The sequence below is a fragment of the Scyliorhinus canicula genome, chromosome 2, assembly GCF_902713615.1.
Source record: "Scyliorhinus canicula chromosome 2, sScyCan1.1, whole genome shotgun sequence".
Classification (NCBI taxonomy): domain Eukaryota; kingdom Metazoa; phylum Chordata; class Chondrichthyes; order Carcharhiniformes; family Scyliorhinidae; genus Scyliorhinus; species Scyliorhinus canicula.
The window spans coordinates 98,536,494-98,555,349 of NC_052147.1; the positions used below are offsets into that span (position 1 = coordinate 98,536,494).

The 18,856-nt window shown below is 49.8% G+C and overlaps 1 protein-coding gene across 1 annotated transcript in view; it reads right to left on the reverse strand.

Annotated features, from left to right (window-relative positions):
• Positions 1-18,856, reverse strand: part of mapkbp1 (mitogen-activated protein kinase binding protein 1) — a 339,461-nt gene that overhangs the window by 168,645 nt on the left and 151,960 nt on the right. The window contains 2 exon segments of the mRNA XM_038783933.1: positions 13,323-13,380; positions 14,397-14,459. Coding sequence (XP_038639861.1) covers positions 13,323-13,380; positions 14,397-14,459 — 121 coding nt within the window.

An 18,856-nucleotide genomic window follows, 5' to 3' on the forward strand; every position in this document is an offset into this window, starting at 1 on the left:
CACAGTCCAAAGACGTGCGGGTTAGGTGGATTGGCCATGCTAAATTGCCCTTAGTGTCCAAAAAGGTTACAAGGGGTTATTGGGTTAATAGGGGATAGGGCTTAAGTGAGGGCTTAAGTGGGTCGGTGCAGACTCGATGGGCCGAATGGCCTCCTTCTGCACTGTATGTTCTATGTTCCATGTGTTCTATAACAAGAACTGTAATGAAATATGCAGCAAATACAACTGCTTAACTATTAACTAATTCCTAATTTCCTGCTTTAACCGGGATGGGTTATTGGGTTACGGGGATAGGGTGGAAGTGAGGGCTTAAGTGGGTTGGTGCAGACTTGATGGGCCAAATGACCTCCTTCTGTACTGTATGTTCTATGTTCTCTACACACACACACAAGACAGACAAACACAGAGGGAAAGAAATGGGTAAAAAAAATCATAAATAAAAGGGAACAAAAGGGAACAGATAGCTGTTTCCAACACCTTACTGCTCTTCAAACTCTCCTGTCAGTCCGCAGCTTTACTGTATGCTCATTAAGGCCTCTGTGGTTTCATAAATACAGCAATCACAGTCTTTCTGGAGAAAACACGGAGAAGAGAGTGAGAGACCTTGATTTTGTACTTTCAGGAGTCCAAATAAGCTCCTGAAAATCATCCCACGGGGTAGGTCCCAATCACCACCTGTTACCGGGCAGAGTACGGCCTTTTGACCAATTCATTGGTCACCAGTCAATCAATCAAACCAAGTCCCACTTCATCTCTCTCTGGTACCGAAAAAGATGAAGCTCCTGTTCAAACTAGCAGAGACTGGCAAGAGTGTTCTCTCCTGTAACATCTCGATTCCTCATTCTCTCAGCTGCTTGATTTAAAAATACATGTCCATTAATCGCCCAAGGAACAAAAATGATAATGGTAAAATAAAGTGGAAATAAGTTAATTAATAGGAAGGACCTTTACAGGACCCAAAATCTAATTGTTGCGGCAAACCTCGGGGGTCATGTGACCTCCCCAACCAACGCCTCAATAAATCTCGGAGACCATGTGATGCCCGGCCTATCACGGCAAGTGTGCACAATTCCAGTAGGCTAGGGGCCTTTCAAACCTCCAGCACAGATCCAGTCTGGGAGAAGAGTTGGAGTTGCCGGCTAATACTGCAATGTAACTGAATACTTTCTGTAAATGCCTCTAAATAAACTGTCTGTTACTGTTATCCACTGATGGTCGCCTGGAGTTCCTGTTATTACACAAACAAACGGCACGTTCTCACTTAGAATTGTACTTGTGTTCCTGAAAAGTGCACTTTTAAACAAAACAATGTTTGCAAATCAGCTTTTCCCAATACGCCCAGTGTAAAAGTTGTAGTTAGGTTTGGCAGGACTATTCCCATTAGGAAAAAAATTCAAACATTTATTTTAAATGGTTAAAATCCTGTACATTCCTAAATTCCTATATTTGTATCTAAAATAATGTTTAAAATAAGTAAAAAATATATATAAACATGTGCTATCTCCTCCACTTACCTCCCACCTGCCTACTCTCCTGTACCCCCAACCCCAGGAGACCGACCGTCTGAACGAACGCCCTGCCTCGGCCCATGACAAATCCCCATAACCCCACCTAACCATTGGAAATTAAGTGGCAATTTAGCATGGCCAATGCACCCAATCTACACATCTTTGGACTATGGGAGGGAACCAGAGCACCCGGAGGAAACCCATGCCGATACAGGGAGAATGTGCAAACTCCACACAGTCACCCAAGGGTGGAATCAAACCCGGGTCCTTGGTGCTGTGATGCAGAAGTGCTAACCACTGTGCCACCATGTGTTTGGAATCTTAGCTACCAGCGTCGGGAGCGGGGAGAAGAAGAGTGAACCTGATTCGATGGCATCACGCCCGAGTGCTGCTTCAGTGGTTCATATGTCAACACCGTCTTGTTCTCTTCACGCTGCAGTTGACAGATGCATTGAAAGGAAAAACACAGGCAAAATCCAAAGGAACATTTTGAACTTGGTTATCTCGTCGCCGTCAATCTTCACGTACAAATGAGATGCAACAAATGGGATTCGGACACTCATTTTGATGTTTTACTTTGTTCAGCAAAACCCCCCGCACGAGGCCCATTCCTTCCCTCACCAGCCTGGTTTGCATTCACCCAGCCTCAAATGCCCCACTCCAGTTAGACTTCAGTCCAACTATCTAATCAGGAACTAACTGGCAGACGCTTGCAGGCTCCAGCTACTACCCCTGGCCTAGGGTTTCTGTACCAGTATCAAGGCTGTAATGGCATGACGATATTGTGACTCTTTACAAAAACTATGGATGGTATATTCTGCCCTCTCCACTGCAGCGGCATAGCCAGCTCGCCATTGGTTTCCAGCAGGGCTCATCCATCCTCCTGCGAGGGAACCCGCCACAGAAGGCCATCATCAGCTGATACGACTACATGATGACATCAACAAGTTCCATCCCACCATCAGGCTCATCATGGACTACTCTCCAGAATTGGTTGCATTCTTGGGCAGATGCATCTCCATCAAGGATGGACACCTCAGCACTTCACTCTACCGCAAGCCCACAGATAACCTCACAATGCTCCACTTCTCCAGCTTCCACCCAAAACACATTTAATAAGCCCCCCTCTTCAGCCAAGCCCTCCGTATACACAGGATCTGCTCAGACGACGACAAACATGACAGACACCTACAGGCGCTGAAAGCTGCCCTTGTAAGAATGGGACATTGGGCTCAACTCATCGATCGACAGTTCCAACGTGTCACAGCGCAAACCCGCACGGACCTCTTCATAAAACAAACACGGAACATGACCGACTGAGTACCCTTCATCGTTCAGTACGTCCCCGGAGCAGAGAATCTATGACATCTTCGGAGCCTTCAACATGTCATCGATGCCAATGAACATCTCGCCCAGGCCATACCTACTTGCTTTCAAAGAACCGCACAACCTCAAACAGACCATTGTTTGCAGAAAATTACCCTGCCTTCAGGAGAACGACACCACAACATCACACAACCCTGCCGTGGCAACCTCTGCAAGACATGCCAGATCATCAACAGGATATTACCATCACACGTGAGAACACCACCCACCAGGTACATGGTACATACTCATGCGACTCGGCCAACGTTGTCTACCTCATACACTGCAGGAAAGGGTGTCCAGAGGCGTGGTACATCGGCGAGATCATGCAGATGCAACGACAATGGATGAACGGACACCACACGACAATCGCCAGGCAGGAGTGTTCCCTTCCAGTCAGGGAACTCTTCAGTCAAGGACTTTAAGCCTCTGATCTTTGGGTAAACATTCTCCAAGGCGGCTTACAAGACACACGAGAACACAGAATCGGCGAGCAGAAACTGGCAGCCACACTCCGCACGCATGAGGACGGCCTCAATCGGGATCTTGGGTTCTTGTCACATTACATGTAATCCCCACCATACTGCCCGTGTTTGCAGAATCCTCCTAACTGTCCTGGCTTGGGACAAGTTACACCTCTATTATCACTCACTCCACTCACACTGTGTTCCTGTAAAGATTTGTTCACCTGTAACGACTCCCATTCCAACCATTCTTCACATTCCAATCTGTAATTATCTTGCAATTGTGTCTCTCCTTTATATGCTGTGATTGTGAATCAGCCTCCACTTCACCTGAGGAAGGAGCAGCGCTCCAAAAGCTTGTGATTTCAAATAAACCTGTTGGACTTTAACCTGGTGTTGTGAGACTTCTTGCTGTACCCACCCCAGTCCAGCGCCGGCATCTCCACATCATAAAAACATTCAGGTGGCGGGACATATTTGATCATGGGCAAGAAAAGGTAGCACCTTAAAACTGTCCTTGACTCCAGCTTTCATGACCTCAGGAACCCCAAAGTGCTGATGTGTTACAGAGCCACATGGTTTGGTTAGAACGCAAACTGGGCCAGGCTCACTGCATGGCACCTGATTAATGACTCTCCTCGTCACTTTGTTGATGCGCAGAGGGAGACCAGTAGCTTAGTAAATGGCCGAATCACACTTATCCTGCGTTCTGTAGGGAGGAACACCTGTTGAATCTTCCACCATGATGGGTTGATGGAATCAGCAGCAAGAGAATTACATTCCACCACAATCGCTGACTGTGGTGGTATGGATATGAGCACTACCATTGGTGCAGAGCACTGGCTTCCCATTGGCTCTGGCTGGTCATGTGCCTCTCGTCCGATTGGTTGGGACTAGTCATGTGACTGCTCTCCAATTGGTCGAGAGGCAAGTAAGGCGGGGTATAAGTACCCAGAGTTCCCGGCGGTCGGCCATTCTCTGCAGTCGACCACCGGGCTAACAACTAGCTGATTAAAGCCAAAGTTCGGATCCTAATTGTGCCTTGAGTCGAATTGATGGTACATCACTGGCCTGAAGGCCTAATGTGTCCACCATCAACCTTGGAGACCAAACTGCTGGAACTACCATTCGCACCTCTGGAACACTCACTGACATTCCTCGTGAAAACGCGCAAGTGAATTGCCGAGAATAAACAAGTGCCTTGTTAACAATTTATATGAAGTGGATGCCGCATTTGTCGAATTAGCTGTCATAAAGGATAAAACATGAGCAAACAAGAAAGCGTCAGCATAAAGCAAGGAATGCCTGACTAACTTGATTTAATTTTGGAGTTCGGCCAAAGGCAAGTTGCCTCCGTGCCAAAAAACAGGCGGCGGGGATGAAAAATACCGCAAGCAGACAAAGGGGTGTCCACGGATACCACCTGTCACAGATTCATCCAGTAGAGGAGTCTGTTCTGCCCATCAAAAAGAGCTGTTCAATTAGCCCCACTCCCTTGTTCTTGCCCCATGGCCCTGTAAGTAATCCATTTTTAAGTAGAGATCCCAATCCCTTTTGAAAGTTACTGTTCATGCAGCGCAATCCATTTCTCGACTCGCTGAGTAAAATGTTTTTTCCTCACCTCTTCCATGACACATCCCAGGTCAAAGGCTTTTTGTTAGAATCATATGAAAGGTCATTGGCCTGAAACATTAACTGTCTCTCCTCTCTCTCTCCATGCCTGACCTGCTGAGTATTTGCAGCCTCACCTGTTTTTATTTCAGATTTCCAGCCTCTGCTGTATTTTGCCTTCGTAAGTACCTTTGTGAAGAATTTCAAATGGTTATCGCCTTTGTTTGGGTCAGCTGAGAGAAGAATTTGGTCCGAGTGTGTTAAAGTATCTGTGGAAAATTATCTACAAATTGAGAGTGACTACGTTTTAATATTTAAAAATAATAAAGATATGGGAGAATGATTTACTGCAGGAAGTCCCTGGTTTCCACAACAATTTCTCATTCTCACAGGCAACATTCGAAACATCAGTTGCCACCTCTTCAATTTGAAGCCAGATGGTTTGTTTTAGAGTGGGCCGTTTCAACATTTTCAATATGTAAACGAGGCGATAAAAGTCTCCGAAGGCAGATGCCAATATATAAGGAACACAGGAATTAGGAGCAGAAGGAAGCAATTCATCCTGTGCCTTTAGGATGAGGAATTCGATTTAAACCCGTTATCAAATTTCTATTTGTTCATAGGATGCGAGTGTTCCCCATTTTAGCCACCCCACGCCACCGGGAAAGCCATGGGCAGAGATGCATTGCCAGCGGAACGAAGAATCCCGTTGACGGAGAATTCACCCCGATATAAAAGGAACATCGGAACAGATCTTCAGCGATAACCTGGGAGTCCCTCAGGTACAACTGTTGTAAAACGAAGGGACCCTGGGTTCCCAGCCCAGCAAAGATAGCCACATCGTGTGATCGTCAGCCTCCTTCACTAAGTGCAGGTAATAACTAGAGCTCAGCTGTGTGTCAAAGTCATATTTTGTGAGTGAGAGAGTTACGAATAAAATTGGGTTTAACTGTGAACCTGTGTTTGTCCTTTCTCTCTTGTCATCTCGCAAATAAGGGCACCTGGCTGAAACGGTTTAATAATGAAGTGTAGTGTCTGCTAACTTACAGACACCAATGGAAGCAGGCCATTTGTCCCAATTGAGCCTCAGGTGCCTCCTCTCACCCTATTTCCTCTAATATCTATCAATTTAACCTATTTCTTCCTCCCTCATGCATTTCCTGTCAACTGTTTCAGTCCAATCGACTCAACTGCTCCTGGCGGTAACAAGTTCCAAATTCTCACCACTTTCTGGGTGAAGAACTCGCTGTCGGTTTTTAGTGACCGCTCTCTATTTATGGTCCACAGTTTTGGTCTCACGTGCAAATTGAAACTTCTTGTCTATGTCTACTCTATCAAAGTCTTTCTCACAATCTGAAAAGCCACAATCAGGTCACCACTCTTGTGGCAGAATCTAGACCTAATGGGGTCACTATTTAAAAATAAGGGGTCACTCCTTTAAGATGGAGATGAGGAGAATTTCTTTCTCTCAGAGTCTCTGGAACTCTCTTCCTCAAAAGGCGGTGGAAGCAGAGTCTTTGTATATTTGAAAGGCAAGGTTGGATAGATTTTGATTGACAAGGGGACGCAGTCAAATCAGCAACGATCTTGTTGAATAACGGAGCATTGGGTGGGATTTTCCCAAAAAATGGCAAAGTGTCAGGTACTGAATGGAAACTGGCAGGTTTCACTCCAGGAAACGCAGTCAAGTTTTCTGACCAGATCTTCTGACAATCTGTCAAAAATAAAATCGGGAGGGGGGGGGGGGGGGGGGGGGCATTGTTTGCGCCGTCGCTCTGGCAGGGCTGGGCCTGATAGGTCCCGTAAGGCTGGCTCCACAGAGATCAGGGCGCCACCTTTAAAGGTGTCTTAATCGGTGAAAAAAACACTCTCTCCCACACCCCAACGTGGTCTTGGAGGAGCCCTCCCTCCAAGCTTCAGGGCGACCCCCACACCACAGACATATCAGGGACACACTCCCCCAACCTCATACTGTCATCACTGCGCACCCCCCCCCCCCCACCCCCACCCCCGCACATAAAGGGAAGCGCCCGCCCCACATTAAGGAGGACTACCCTCTGGCAGTGCCCATATCAGTGTACCCTCTGGCAGTGCCCATATCAGTGTACCCTCTGGCAGTGCCCATATCAGTGTACCCTCTGGCAGTGCCCATATCGGTGTACCCTCTGGCAGTGCCCATATCAGTGCCCCGGCACTGTCAGGGTGCCAGGGGACAAAGGCCCAATCTTGGCCCTCAATCCTGGGGCATCCACACACCTCTGGCATGGTTACCCCGACCAGTTTTCATTGTCGAATGCCAGAAGTGATTCATGTATGCATGTGTGTGTGTGTGTGTGGGGGGGGTGGACCATGGCCAGACAGCCATTTAATGATTTTAAAATGTATTTAAAATCATGCAAATCAGGTTCAAGCCCCTCCTGCACCTGAAACTGATCATATCACTGGTGGCGGGGAATACCTCGAACCTCGATCCCAGTGCAAATTTCGTTGTGGCCTTCTCACGGTATTTAGTGGCCATGATGGGATTGCACCTGCAGCTAACCAGTCTGCTAAATCCCGCCCATCATATTTGCACACACACACACACACACACACACACACACACACACACACACACACACACACACACTCACACTCCGAAAGGGTGCAGCTCAAAGATATAGAGCTACAACAATCTCTGACCCACAGCCCCTGCGGGTATAACTTTGCCTCTGGCAACACAGAATTACTCTCACATTGTTTTCAAACACGACTCTGCCCTCCTCCTCTGAGATTTCCAGCCCGCTGTGTGTTTGAATATTTTCTTCAGTTTTAATAAATAAATGCCGTGGGAAAATCCAAAGTCCCCAATTGTTTCAACGAAACAAAATTATGTTGCTGTAATTTTAACTGTGCAAAGAGAGCTACTTCAAAGAATGCAACTCTTTATAGTTTTAAACTCTGCCATACGTTTGGGTATATTTGATCTCCATATTGAGAGGAACAATACCTCAGAAACAACACATCTAAAAAGCCCAACTTTGAGGGAGTGTTATAACCTGCCTGCTTACCATTGGCTGGGGACTAATGACAATCCCACAATCCTGTGGGAGTAGGAGCTTCCCCAATGAGGGGGGCGGAGAAATCATTAGCAGACTCCCTGCATAAATAGAGCTGGCCAGTTTGAAACCCGAGAGAGAGGAGTGAGCAGCAAGGGAAGTTGCTGCTGCTGCTGCTGTTGTATATATATGTTATTGTAAATAAATGTTATTTCTTTGTATCCTGAAAACCCGTGCTGGATTCTTCGTGAACCTCACAAAAGGGAGGAAATAGAATTGTGAACTGCCCAGGACACAGTGACAAAGGGGAAGGATTGTTCGGACGATTGGGGGGGGGGTCCAAAGGGTCAGTGGGGAATGCATCCCGGCCGATCCTGGCTTCCCCACAGCCATTTAACGCTCTAGGGAGCGTTGGCTGGCTGTATATGGGACTTCAACCCCTCAGTCGGGAGGACGTCCACCTCAGAGAGCTGACCAGCACTTCTGTGATCTCAATAGCACCAGGATCGAGCAGTAACTGCAGACAGTCCCTGAAGAAGAGGAACAAATGGAGGCTGGACGTTAAGCCAGGGTATCAGCGGGGCCTGATTGGCTGGCCACAATGGGGAGGCGAGGGCACAACATCCCCAAAAGCAGGGTTTTCCAAACATTTCCAGCCACAAACCCTTTTGACCTCCAAAGAAGGAATCACTGAGAAACATTCCTCTTGTGTTGAAGAGTTAAACCTCAAAAAAATGATCGTTACTCCCTCACCCCCACACACACTCCCTCACCCACCACTCACACACTCCCTCACCCACACTCACACACTCCCTCACCCACACACACACTCCCTCACCCACCACTCACACACTCCCTCACCCACACTCACACACTCCCTCACCCACACTCACACACTCCCTCACCCACACTCACACTCCCTCACCCACACACACACTCCCTCACCCACACACACACTCCCTCACCCACACTCACACACTCCCTCACCCACACTCACACTCCCTCACCCACACACACACTCCCTCACCCACACTCACACTCCCTCACCCACACACACACTCCCTCACCCACACACACACACCCCCTCACCCACACACTCACACTCCCTCACCCACACACACACTCCCTCACCCACACACACACACTCCCTCACCCACACACTCACACTCCCTCACCCACACTCCCCCACCCACACACTCCCTCACCCACACTCACACACTCCCTCACCCACACACACACTCCCTCACCCACACACTCCCTCACCCACACTCACACACTCCCTCACCCACACTCACACACTCCCTCACCCACACCCACACTCCCCCACCCACACACTCCCTCACCCACACTCACACACTCCCTCACCCACACTCACACACTCCCTCACCCACACCCACACTCCCCCACCCACACACTCCCTCACCCACACACACACACTCCCTCACCCACACTCACACACTCCCTCACCCACACTCACACACTCCCTCACCCACACACTCCCTCACCCACACTCACACACTCCCTCACCCACACTCACACACTCCCTCACCCACACACACACTCCCTCACCCACTCCCTCACCCACTCCCTCACCCACACTCCCCCACCCACCCACTCCCCCACCCACACATTCCCTCACCCACTCCCTCACCCACACTCCCCCCCCACACACTCCCTCACCCACCCACTCTCTCACCCACACATTCCCTCACCCACACTCCCTCACCCACACACTCCCTCACCCACACACTCCCCCACCCACACACTCCCTGACCCACACACTCCCTCACCCACTCCCCCACCCACCCACTCCCCCACACACACACTCCCTCACCCACTCCCTCACCCACTCCCTCACTCACACACTCCCTCACCCACTCCCTCACCCACACACTCCTTCACCCACTCCCTCACCCACTCCCCCACGCACACACTCCCACATCCACCCACACATGCCCTCACCCACAATCCCACATCCACTCACACACTCCATCACCCACTCCCCCACCCACACACTCCCTCACCCACACAATCACTCACCCACACACTCCCTCACCCACCCACTCCCCCACCCACACACTCCCTCACCCACACAATCACTCACCCACACACTCCCTCACCCACTCCCCCACCCACACACTCCCTCACCCACTCCCCCACCCACACACTCCCTCACCCACACAATCACTCACCCACACACTCCCTCACCCACTCCCTCACCCACACATGCCCTCACCCACACAGTCCCACACACCCTCACCCACACACTCCCTCACCCACTCCCTCACCCACACATGCCCTCACCCACACAGTCCCACACACCCTCACCCACACCCCTCACCCACACTCCCTCACCCACTCCCTCACCCACACAGTCCCACACACCCTCACCCACACCCCTCACACACACCCCCACCACACACTCCCTCACCCACACAGTCCCACACGCCCTCACGCACACTCCCCCACTCACCCACTCCCCCACTCACACACTCCCTCACCCACTCCCCCACCCACACACACCCCCACCACACACTCCCTCACCCACACAGTCCCTCACGCACACTCCCCCACTCACCCACTCCCCCACTCACCCACTCCCCCACTCACACACTCCCTCACCCACCACTCATACTCCCTCACCCACCACTCACACTCCCTCACCCACCACTCATACTCCCTCACCCACACTCCCCCTCACCCACTCTCACACTCCCTCACTCACACTCCCCCACCCACAAACTCCCTCACCCACACTCACACACTCCCTCACCCACACTCACACACTCCCTCACCCAGACTCTCACACTCCCTCACCCACACTCCCTCACCCACACACTCCCCCACCCACACTCACACACTCCCTCACCCACACACACACACTCCCTCACCCACACTCACACACTCCCTCACCCACACACTCCCTCACCCACACACTCCCTCACCCACACTCACACACTCCCTCACCCACACTCACACTCCCTCACCCACACTCACACACTCCCTCACCCACACTCCCTCACCCACACTCACACACTCCCTCACCCACACTCACACTCCCTCACCCACACACACACACTCCCTCACCCACACACACACACTCCCTCACCCACACACACACACTCCCTCACCCACACTCACACTCCCTCACCCACACACACACACTCCCTCACCCACACTCACACACTCCCTCACCCACACTCACACTCCCTCACCCACACACACACTCCCTAACCCACACACTCCCTCACCCACACACACACACTCCCTCACCCACACTCACACACTCCCTCACCCACACTCACACACTCCCTCACCCACACACACACACTCCCTCACCCACACACACACACTCCCTCACCCTGACTCTCACACTCCCTCACCCACACTCCCCCACCCACACACTCCCTCACCCACCACAAACACACTCCCTCACCCACACACACTCCCTCACACACTCCCACCCTCTCTCTCACCCAACCTCACCCTCGCCCAACCTCACCCTTGCCGAACCTCACCCTCACCGAACCACACCCTTACTCACCCACTCTCACCCAACCTCACCCAATCACTCACACCCTGACTCATCCACTTTCATTCTCACCTACTCTCACCAAACCTCAACCCCACCCATCCAATCTCCCCGTTACTCATCCACTCACCTACTGTCACGCAACCTCCCAACCTCATCCACTCTCACCCTCATACACTCACCCTCACCCAGTCTCACCTTCACCCAGCCTTACCCTCATCCACTCTCACCTTCACCCACTCTCACCCTCATCCACTCTCACCCTCATCCACTCACCCTCACCCAGTCTCACCTTCACCCAGTCTTACCCTCATCCACTCTCACCCTCATCCACTCTCACCCTCATCCACTCACCCTCACCCAGTCTCACCTTCACCCAGCCTTACCCTCATTCACTCTCACCCTCATCCACTCTCACCCTCATCCACTCTCACCCTCATCCACTCTCACCCTCATCCACTCTCACCCTCATCCACTCTCACCCTCATCCACTCTCACCCTCATCCACTCTCACCCTCATCCACTCTCACCCTCATCCACTCTCACCCTCATCCACTCTCACCCTCATCCACTCTCACCCTCATCCACTCTCACCCTCATCCACTCTCACCCTCATCCACTCTCACCCTCATCCACTCTCACCCTCATCCACTCACCCTCACCCAGTCTTACCCTCATCCACTCTCACCCTCATCCACTCTCACCCTCATCCACTCTCACCCTCATCCACTCTCACCCTCATCCACTCACCCTCACCCAGTCTCACCTTCACCCAGTCTTACCCTCATCCACTCTCACCCTCACTCACTCACCCTCCTCTCAGGCCTCCGAGCCCTTATGGGGTCCTCCGGCCCCAGCTCGTCAGGCCTCCCGGCCCCAACTCGTCTTGGGACCCCCCTCCCCACCCCTCCCCCCCGGCGCTGGTTCTCCCTTGTCCCCCCCACACACTCAGACCCCTCAAGGCGTTCCGCAGAAAACTGGAGTTTCACGGAACCCAGTTTGGTAACTCATCTCTGAAAGAAAGATCCAACCCACCTCCTTGCCCGTCACCAGCCTGCCCAATCATAGGATGCTGGGCTACCCAAATGGCATAGGTCTTCCTCTGCCACAGGAAAAATCTTGGCAGGGGCAGATTGCGCACTTAATTGGCCATTAATTGGCCTTTTAAGGGCCTCAATAGGCTCAAGGGCAGGCCCAAAGCCTCCACCACTCCACGTAAACGGTGAGATGGGTTGTGGTGGGGCAATTAGGTGGCGGGCGGGCAGGTCACACCCTGCATTTTATGAGCCTCCCACTTTTAAACCCGCCAGAGGGGTGAGAGGGGGCATAAAATTCCACCCAAAATGTATCAATGACTCATAAAGAGACAAAGACTTGGATTCAATACCACCTTTCAAAAGAGTGCACCCAAGTTAACTTACAATTCTTCAAAATATTGTCATGGTTTCTTTTAGGTCCACCAAGAGAAGGCAGATAGGTTAACGTTTGATCTGAAAGATGACTCCTCCGACAGTGTGGCCTTCCCTCAGTATTGCACTGAGGCGCCAGCCTATATTTTTGCTCTGATCGAAGACTATCCTAAGCTACCATCGCAGCTATATGAACTGGAGCCACCGCCTGACTTCTTGCACTATGCCAATTCTCTGTTGGGTCCCAGGCCTGGCAGCAGGGCAGTCTCCCGCGAGACGCTCATGTTTAAATTGCTGAATCAAGCAAGGGGAGACACACTTTCTACCATCATGCCAACACAGCACAAGGAACAAGGGATAGGAGTTGGGCATAAGGACATGGTGAAGGAACTCACCTCACCCGTGACCAGGTACTTGCCATCTGGAGAGAAAGCCAATGCTGTGATGGTTTTCCTGGGGGAAAAAAGGACTGAGATCAGGCTACTTTGCTGCTCATATAAAAGGTAAGTGGTTTTATAGATAATACATGATCCATATGATCTACTGGATTAGTTCCAAACTACCGCTGCTAGTGAGGATGGAGAGTTTTGGCACGCTGTCCACTGGCTGTGGTATTCTTTACTCCCGCTGCTTGTCAATGGGGTTTCCCACTGAAGGCATTCCACGCCGCCGAGAAACTCGAGGGCAGGGGTGCACTGCCGGCAGGAACAGTGAATCCCGCCACCAGCGAGCAGCCGGAGAATCCCGCCCAAAACTTCAAACCCCCCCCCCCCCCCCCCCCCCCCCCCTCCACACACTCTCTCGTTCCTCTAATTCCTTTCTCTATCCTTCCCCCTTATCATCTCCCAGCTCCTGCACATTGGGGCTGAAGGAGTAAATTCACTACGGCCAACAAGGTGATATGAGGGTCAAAGCAGTGGCACTGCAATGCTGCAGCCCCATTTCTGATCTCTGCTCCCGCTGACCTTGGCTGTCCGCTGAGTGCAGTGAATTTACTACCAAGGGCTGGTCAGTTCACTGATGATTTCTTTCTCCCTAGTGAACTGGCACCGGCTGTCAGGATGCAAATGAGTTCATAGAATTTACAGTGCAGAAGGAGGCCGTTCGGCCCATCGAGTCTGCACTGGCTCTTGGAAAGAGCACCCTACCCAAGGTCAACACCTCCACCCTATCCCCATAACCCAGTAACCCCACCCAACACTAAGGACAATTTTGGACACTAAGGGCAATTTAGCATGGCCAATCCACCTAACCTGCTGCCACCTAATCCACCTAACCATCTTTGGACTGTGGGAGGAAACCGGAGCACCCGGAGGAAACCCACGCAGACACAGGGAGGATGTGCAGACTCCGCACAGACAGTGACCCAAGCCGGAATCGAACCTGGGACCCTGGAGCTGTGAAGCAATTGTGCTATCCACAATGCTACCGTGCTGGTCGCACTGGTCAGAGAGGTGGCAATGTCCTACCTTGATCCATTCAGAATATGGTGCTGCTTGTTCTTCTTGGGGTTAAAGAGCACGACCACACACCTGAAATAAGAAAAGAAAATATATTCAGTATTGGAACGAGGTTAGAATCATAGAATGGTGACAGCACAGAAGGAGGCCATTCGACCCATCATCGCTCTGCTGGCCCTGTGGTGGAGGAATTCACCTAGTGCCACACTCCCAGCCAGTAACCCTGCCCATTGTTCCTTTTCAGCTAATGATCCAATTCCCTCTTGAAAGGCTCAGTTGGCCCTGCCTCCACCACACTCTCAGGCAGCACATTCCAGGTCCTAACCACCTGCTGCATCAAAACATTTTACCTCGTGTTGTCGGTTTTTGCCAATTACCTTAAAGCTGTGCCCTCTGGTTCACGGTCCTTCCACCAATACGAACAGCTTCTCCCTGTCGACTCTTTTTCATTATTTCTTGATTTTGAATACCTCTATCAAATTATATCTCAACCTCCTCTTCTCCAGTCTTTCCACACAACTGAGGCTCTTCATCCCTAGAATCATTCCCACAAATCTTTCCTGCACCCTCTCCAATGCCTTCACATCCTTCCTAAAGTGTGGTGCCCACAACTGGACACAATACCTCAGTTGCGGTCGAAACAGTGTTTAGTCCAGGTTTAACATAACTGAGGCGATATGAAGTACAGAGGTAACAAAGTGCAATACATTTACAGTGAGGGAATCGCTGAGAAACCACGGAAACAGCAGGAAAACCTCTACACTAGCCAACACTTCAAGTTATACAATGATTGACACATTAATTAGCCTGGGTTCGAATCCCACCGTGGCAGATGGTGGAATTTGAATTCAATAAAAAAATTTGGAATTAGAATTCTAATGACGACCATGAAACCATTGTCGATTGTTGTAAAAACCCATATGGGTCACTAATGTCCTTGAGGGAAGGATATCTACCATCCTTACCTGGCCTACATGTGACTCCAGACCCACAGCAATGTGGCTGACTCTTAAATGCCATCAGGGATGGGCAATAATTCTGGCCCAGCCAGTGACACCCACATCCCATGAACAAATTTTTTAAAAGTATCTGAGGATTAAGGCTCATCCTTAATCACCCGTTCATATCCAAGTGTGGATTTTTTTATTTGTTCAGGGGATAGGAGCATCGCTGGCTGGGCCAGCAATTATTGCCTATCCCACAATGTCCTTGAACTGAGTGACTTATTTTTTAAGAGGACATTTAAGAGTCCACAGCATTGCTGTGGGTCTGGAGTCACATGTAGGCCAGAGCAGGTAAGGGTGGCAGATTTCCTTCCTGAAAAAGGACATTTGTGAACCAGATGGGTTTTTAACTACAACAATTAACAATGGCTTCATGACCTTCATTAGACTGTTAATTCCAGATTTTTCTTTTTATAAATTCAGAGTACCCTATTCATTTTTTTCAATTAAGGGGCAATTTAGCGTGGCCAATCCATCCTACCCTGCACATCTTTGGGTTGTGGGGGTGAGACCCACGCAGACTCGGGGACGATGTGCAAACTCCACATGGACAGTGACCCAGAAGCGGGATGGAACCTGGGACCTCAGCGCCGTGAGGCAGCAATGCTAACCACGGTGCCACTGTGCTGCCCCACTACAGATTTTTATTGACTTCAAATTTCACCATCTCCCTTGGTGGGATTCGAACCCAGTCCCCAGAGGATTAATCCGAGTCTCTGGATTACTAGTCCCGTGACAATATAGCCACCCGGCAAATTCTCCAACAAAAAAACACCAACAACAACCACTTCTTGGAACCGTTCCAGCCATCGTAAGCTATAATTGTACATTGGAATCCAATACTGTAGTAGTAGTTTGATCAATTAATTGTAACTGAGTATAACATGCGTGACTACGAAAATATTTAGTCTAACCAAAACTATACCATGGCAGTGAATAGAATAAATTTCAGCCTCCCGGAGTTCTATAGAATGGGAGAGAATAAAAATTAGTTTGATCTATTGGAGACAAATATAGTGGGAATGGAATCATAGAATTTACAGTGCAGAAGGAGGCCATTTGGCCCATTGAGTCTGCACCGGCCCTTGGAAAGAGCACCCTACTTAAACTCACACCTCCACCCTATCCCCATAACCTCACCTTACCTTTTTGGGCACTAAGGGCAATTTAGCATGGCCAATCCACCTAACCTGCACATCTTTGGACTGTGGGAGGAAACCGGAGCACCCGGAGGAAACCCACAGGTTTTAGTCCACTGGAATTATGCTGATGCTGGAACGAATGAGAAAGAGGTTGATTTACGACAATGGGAATGAATGGGAACGTCTGTGGTTTGGTCTGTCCAGTGGGAGTGAATGGAAATTCCAACACATTGGTAGGGAATGAATAAGGCTTCCAACACGTTGGTAGTGAATGGGATTGATTTGCTCCATTACTTTGGAAGTGAATAGGAAAGGATCTTCTCCACTGGAATCCGACAAAGTGCAAATGAGAGGGAAGGGAAATAGGTCTGATCCAGTGAATCTAATACACAAGAGATCATGGGCTCTGCAGCAAAACCAGAGGGAAAGACAGAGCTTCAAGTCTGTCTACCAAGATTCAGCAACTTAGAAATAGAAAACAGAATGTGAAAGCAAGCTGACAAAAAACAGATTGTAAAAACTTCAATAGATATGTAAAAGGAAAAGATTAACCAAAGTAAACATGAGGCCCCTAGAGGCAGGAGATATTTTAATGGGGCATTAAACAAATATCTTCCATTTGTCTTCAGGAAAGAAAATATTGCTGAAATTATGATGAAAATTAGGAATTTATGAAGAAATTAGAATGGATAACAAAATAATACTGGAAAGATTATTGGGACTAAAAGCTGATCAAATTCCCTGGATCAGATGGTCACCATCTCTGGGTTTTAAAAGTGGTAGCTATGGAAATAGGGGATGCTTTAGTTTTGATCTTCCAGAATTCTCTAGGGGTGGAATTCGCCCACCTTGCCCCCGACGGGTTTGGTGGAGGCAGGAGCGGTAAATCTGACGGGAGCCAGAAATTTGGAAACCCGCCCGCGTAAAATCCCGTTGCAATTCCCCCAATGGTGGGTTAATGGCGGGTCAGTGGCACAAACTCCATTTGCATATTATGAATTCTCATTAAGCAGCTGCCCACCAGCATCCTATCAGGTCTTTCAATCTTGCGTCACGCCAGTGAGGAATTTACATTGAAATGAACCTGATTGGTTATCAGCGGTGTGCACAGCGCTCCCAGTTCACGCGAGACTTCGGGGTGAGTGCAACAACTTTCTGCCATAGTGCTGAGCTGCCTCTGATGCACTGTTCACCACTCTGCCGGAGCAGACCAGTTCCTGACCCCATCCCTGAGCTGGTCTTCATGGTGAACACCATGCTGCTGGACCCATGGACTCCTGTGTCACTGAGTACAGCACCCGGGGGTGGGAAGTACAGGGTTATTCCCCCCGCCGGTGTCACACACCAGTGTTTATCTGGACAGGACTGTGCTGTGGGACTCATGAAGCCGCCGTAACAAATCTCTGAAGTTTGGGAGTGGAGAGCAAGGCGAGGCTCCAAGAAGGAGAGGGAAGAGTGAACTGCAGTCAAATAGACTCAGATCAGCAGTTGGAAAAATGTTAGAATCTAGTATTAGGGATGAAGTGACAGGGCACGAAGAACATCATAATATGATTAGCCAGAGTCGATAGTGAAATCATGTTTGTTAAATCTGTTGAGTGTTTTTTGAGGTTGTAAGTCACAGGGTAGATGAGGGAATAAAGTGTTCTTGGTTTTTCAAAAAAACATTCAATAAGATGTCACACAAGGGGCTATTGCACAAAATTAGAATCATAGAGGGCTGCAGCACATAAGAGGCCCTACGACCCACCGTACCTGCACCAGGCTAAAACAACCACCTCACTATTCCAATCCCATTTTCCAGCACTTTGCCCATAGCCTTGGTTGCCCTAACATCGCAACTGTGCATCTAAATACTTCTTAAATGTTATGAGGGTCTCTGCCTCCACCAACCTTTCAGGCAGCGAGTTCCAGACTCCCACCACCCTCTGGGTGAAAAAGGTTGTTCCTCACATCCCTTCTAATCTCCTGCCCCTCACCGTAAATCTATGCCCCTGGGTCATTGATCCCTCCGACTTGGGGAAAAGTTTCTTCCTGTCTGCCCCTCATAACTGTATACATCTTAATCATGTCCCCCCTCAGTCTCCTCAGCTCCAATGTAAACAACTCCAGTCTATCCAATCTCTCTTCATAAATAACTAACACGCTCCAGCCCAGGAAACACCCTGGTAAATCTCCTCTGCACCCTTTCCAGTGCTATCACATCCCTCCAATAATGTGGATTCCAGAACTGCACACAATACTGTAGCTGCGGTCAAACTAACGTTTTATACATCTCTAGGATAATCTCCCTGCTCTTAAACTCTAGGCCTTGGTTAATGAA